The sequence below is a fragment of the Sinocyclocheilus rhinocerous genome, unplaced genomic scaffold (assembly GCF_001515625.1).
Source record: "Sinocyclocheilus rhinocerous isolate Xijiao unplaced genomic scaffold, SAMN03320098_v1.1 scaffold2572, whole genome shotgun sequence".
NCBI classification, from domain to species: Eukaryota; Metazoa; Chordata; class Actinopteri; order Cypriniformes; family Cyprinidae; genus Sinocyclocheilus; species Sinocyclocheilus rhinocerous.
In genome coordinates, this window is record NW_015633224.1 from 238,219 (window position 1) to 242,486 (window position 4,268).

The 4,268-nt window shown below is 34.1% G+C and overlaps 1 protein-coding gene across 4 annotated transcripts in view; it reads right to left on the bottom strand.

Moving 5' to 3' along the window:
- Window positions 1–2,906, bottom strand: part of LOC107743959 (TBC1 domain family member 12-like) — a 28,176-nt gene extending 25,270 nt beyond the window's left edge. For all 4 annotated transcript variants that reach the window (XM_016557422.1, XM_016557421.1, XM_016557420.1 and 1 more), the window contains exon 1: window positions 2,507–2,906. In XM_016557422.1, coding sequence (XP_016412908.1) covers window positions 2,507–2,510 — 4 coding nt within the window. In that variant the 5' untranslated portion in view covers window positions 2,511–2,906. The remainder of the gene's footprint in view (window positions 1–2,506) is intronic.
- Between the last annotated feature and the right edge of the window lie 1,362 nt (window positions 2,907–4,268).

The window sequence follows — 4,268 nt, forward strand, 5'->3', positions numbered from 1 at the left end:
TTCTGAACATCAGAATGTTACATTTTATTCAGTATTTTATCATATTTGCGTTTGTAACATTCAAATTGGACATTTGATTCAGCATCTTAGATAGATGAGCATCAGAATAATGTTTGGAATGTTTGATTCAGTAATTTGTTGAATTATTAATTCCATTTGGAATGTTAAATTGGAACATCCAATTTATTTTGATTTGAACATTATAACAGAGTTTGAAATGTTCGATTAAAAAAATTCAGCTTTGCTGAACATAATCACATTTACAATGTTCAGTTCAGTATTTTGGAGCCTGATAGAACATTTGGGAGTCGGGACATAATCGCATCTGAAATGTTTGATTCGAAAATTCAATTCAGCTTAGCAGACCCTCAGAATTAAATTTTGAATGTTCAGTTCAGTACATTCTTACATCATAATTCCATTTGGAACATCCGATTCACTCGTTTTGAACAACATGCTATACTTTCAGAAAATTCGATTCTGTATTTTAAAGCATGATAGAGCATTCAAAAGGAACATGCGATTCAGTACTTTAGGCCACTGTTGAACACGAACACTCAGTTTTAATTTTATGATCGTTTGGAATATTCTATTTAGTATTTTGAGCATCATAATCTTGTTCGTGACATTTGATTCGAACTTTGGATTCAGAGGCTTAGCAGAGCATAAGAATCAAGTTTGAAACATATGATTCAACATTTGTTGCACATATTCCATTTGTAATGTTGAATTGGTACATCCAATTCAGATTTAATTGAACACCATAACAGCATTTTTTTTTTTATTCGAACATTTAATTCAGCTTTGTTGAACACGATTTATAATCATGTTTAGAATGCTTTATTTAGTAATTTAGTGCATGATAGAACATTACATCCACGCATTTGATTCAGTAGTTTAGGGGATCGTTGAACTCGAATGTTTTTTTTTTTGAACATCATAACTTTTAGAATATTCTATTTAGTATTTTTGGCTTCATACCCACGTTTAGAACATTTGATTCAAACATTTGATTCATAATCAGGTTTGTAGCGTTTATTCTTGTAGAGAATATCCTTATTATTCCATAAATAATATCTGTTTGGAGAAAAGTTGTGTTTGTATATTAGGGACCAGGCCAAGAGCATCTGCTTATTGAAATTAGACAGTTTGTTAGGGATCTTTGAGACATTATAATTACAGAGTAAAAGAAAATTCAGGTCACCAACTTTAGAAAAGATATAATTAGGAATAATATTCCAAAGTGAAGAGGCATTTTCAAAAAAAACAAAAACAAATTATTGATAATTGGTTCGAAAACAACCTTCTTTTAGTTGGTCAGCTTTTTAACTCACAAGGCAGACTTTATAACTACTTTATATTTTACAGAAATATAATATTCCTGTATCTGCTGATGAATATGTGATTGTTTTCAATGCCATTGCCTCTGGTGTGTCTTTTCTGATGCAAGGTGCTACCTTTTCATGGCCATGTACTTATACACTGACTTTAACTGACACAATGATCGGCAGTGTATGCTTTCTGTAGACCAACAAAAAAAACCCTGTAAAACTGTAAAATCAGAGCTCTCTTCCAGAGAAAGATATCAACAATTCCTTACGTTATACCTTATTGGAATAATATTGTGGAGAATGCTCCATGGGAGAAAGTATATGGTCCTTGCCTCATAAGTATCTGCTGACCAAATTAAATAAAGGAAATAACGTTTAAATTAATTCACAAATGTTATCCGACTAAAGCCTTTCTTAAGAGATATAAGTCTGACATTGAAGTGAATTGCAGTTTTGTCAATCTTCTGAGGAAGATTTATTCATTTGTTTTGGCAATTACACAGAGAGATGTTTTGGTGTTTATTCTATCTTATTTTATAAGTGACTTCTTTTGTTTTAAAGATGTTTTCTTTGGGCTGTTTGACTATTCAAAAGAAAATATGGGAAAAATGTTGTATTATTAATTTATGTTTCCTGTTAGCTAAGTTTCATATTCATAAACAAAAGTTTACTGGCTCTAAACCTTTCTTTTCTTTATTCAGAATTGACCTTCACAATATTTGGAAACTATCCAAAGTTCTATTAATCCAAAAGCAATGAAAACTGTGTCTTTTTAATATGTAATTTTATTATGCTTTTGTTGTTTTTTGTTACCCTGGCAATATGTCTGTTTCTGTGTATATTCTTGCATTTTTATTTGACATTTTTTCTTTGTTTACAATTGTAATTGTTATTTTTCTTTAATAATAATAAAACACGTTTGTAGCGTTTGAATCGAACATTCGATTCAGCTTAGATAAGATGAGCATCATAATCAAGTTCAGAACGCTTGATTCAGCATTTTGTGGCATGACAGGCGAGTCCTGATAACATTTTAATTCAGAACGTTCTGAAAGCGTGTAAGAAGCCCATAAATGCTGTCTCAGTAGACGGCTGAATAAGGTTTGAGACACAGCCAATCCTGCATTACTGTAAAAAAGCTAATAATATAAGAGCAAGTGACTGTACATACATACCCATCGGCCGCAGCCCAATTCCTGATAGCAGCACAAATGACCTCTACTGTAGTCCTCTTTTAAACCATCCAGTGAGGAATGTGTCTATCTCAGTTTGCTCTCATATAAAGGAAATATATCTGTACAGGTTCATCCTCAGTCTTTTCCATCTCATTCAAAATCCTCTTGTGGATTGACAGCCGAAGCGCTGCTGTAGTTCAGTGTTGTACTCCGCTCTTCTTTCACCATGACGCCTATTCACACTGTCCTCCACCATATTAACGGGATAAATATTAATAGTACGCAAATACCGTGAGTTCATAGACATGCCCGCTAAAACATCAAAGCTTTCCTGTCTCAGACCGGTAGATGACCGTATCCTGACCGTGATCCGAAGCCATCTTGAAATTCCAGTGACGTCATTCGATGCTTTACTAACAGGTGAGTCCACGCGCCCCCTGCTGGATATATTCAACAACACACAATCAGAAGATGCAGGCTACACAGAGAAATATTGCACTGTACATACACAGTAGACACGCGCGGATAATATGATTGCACAGCTACACAATAATGTGTTAAATTGTGCTTCACAACTTAATTTCACACAACTGTTAACGGCAGCCTGAAACTAGTAATTTTTCAGTCACCAAAAATACTAAATAAATAAATACATAAACAAACAAACATTCAAGGAAGACGTTTTACTCTAGAGACATTTCTCAGAGACTGAAAAACACATTTTCTATAACATACATTGTTCTTGCAAAAAGCTATTATACACACAAAAGAACTCATGAAAAAGTAAAAAATTGTAAACGCTAAAATACATAAATTAACTATTATAACTATTGTGAGCTATACATAATGTGACAATTTGCTTAAGAAGACACCTATAAAATCTACCTTCACTGACTGTACCTCAATGTGATTTCATTGTGTTTATTTGTTCACACAACTACAAAAATATAATGATAGACAGATAGAGAGAGAGAAAGAGAGGGGGGCAGACATACATATAGACAGACAGACAGACAGACGCGTGGATGGATGGATGATTTTCTATAACATACATTGTTCTTGCAAAAAGCTATTATACACACAAAAGAACTCATGAAAAAGTAAAAAATTGTAAACGCTAAAATACATAAATTAACTATTATAACTATTGTGAGCTATACATAATGTGACAATTTGCTTAAGAAGACACCTATAAAATCTACCTTCACTGACTGTACCTCAATGTGATTTCATTGTGTTTATTTGTTCACACAACTACAAAAATATAATGATAGACAGATAGAGAGAGAGAAAGAGAGGGGGGCAGACATACATATAGACAGACAGACAGACAGACAGATAGATAGATAGATGGACGGATGAACAGACTGGTAGACAGACAGACAGACAGACAGACAGATAGATAGATAGATGGACGGACGAACAGACTGGTAGACAGACAGACAGACAGACAGATAGATAGATAGATGGACGGACGAACAGACTGGTAGACAGACAGACAGACAGACAGATAGATAGATAGATAGATAGATAGATAGATAGATAGATAGATTTCAATATGTGTATCAGAAATCATGTTGATATATTGAGGTGGAGCTGCTTTCATTTCTTTTCTGTTTTCTGTAACTCAGTGAGCGCACTCACACTCAAGTCAAACCCTAGTGAACCGATCTCTCTCTCTCTCTCTCTCTGTGGCGCTGCACTCAGCAGCAAACTCCGTGTTAACAGCGGAGAGAGTGCTACCCCATTCCCTCTATTCAGC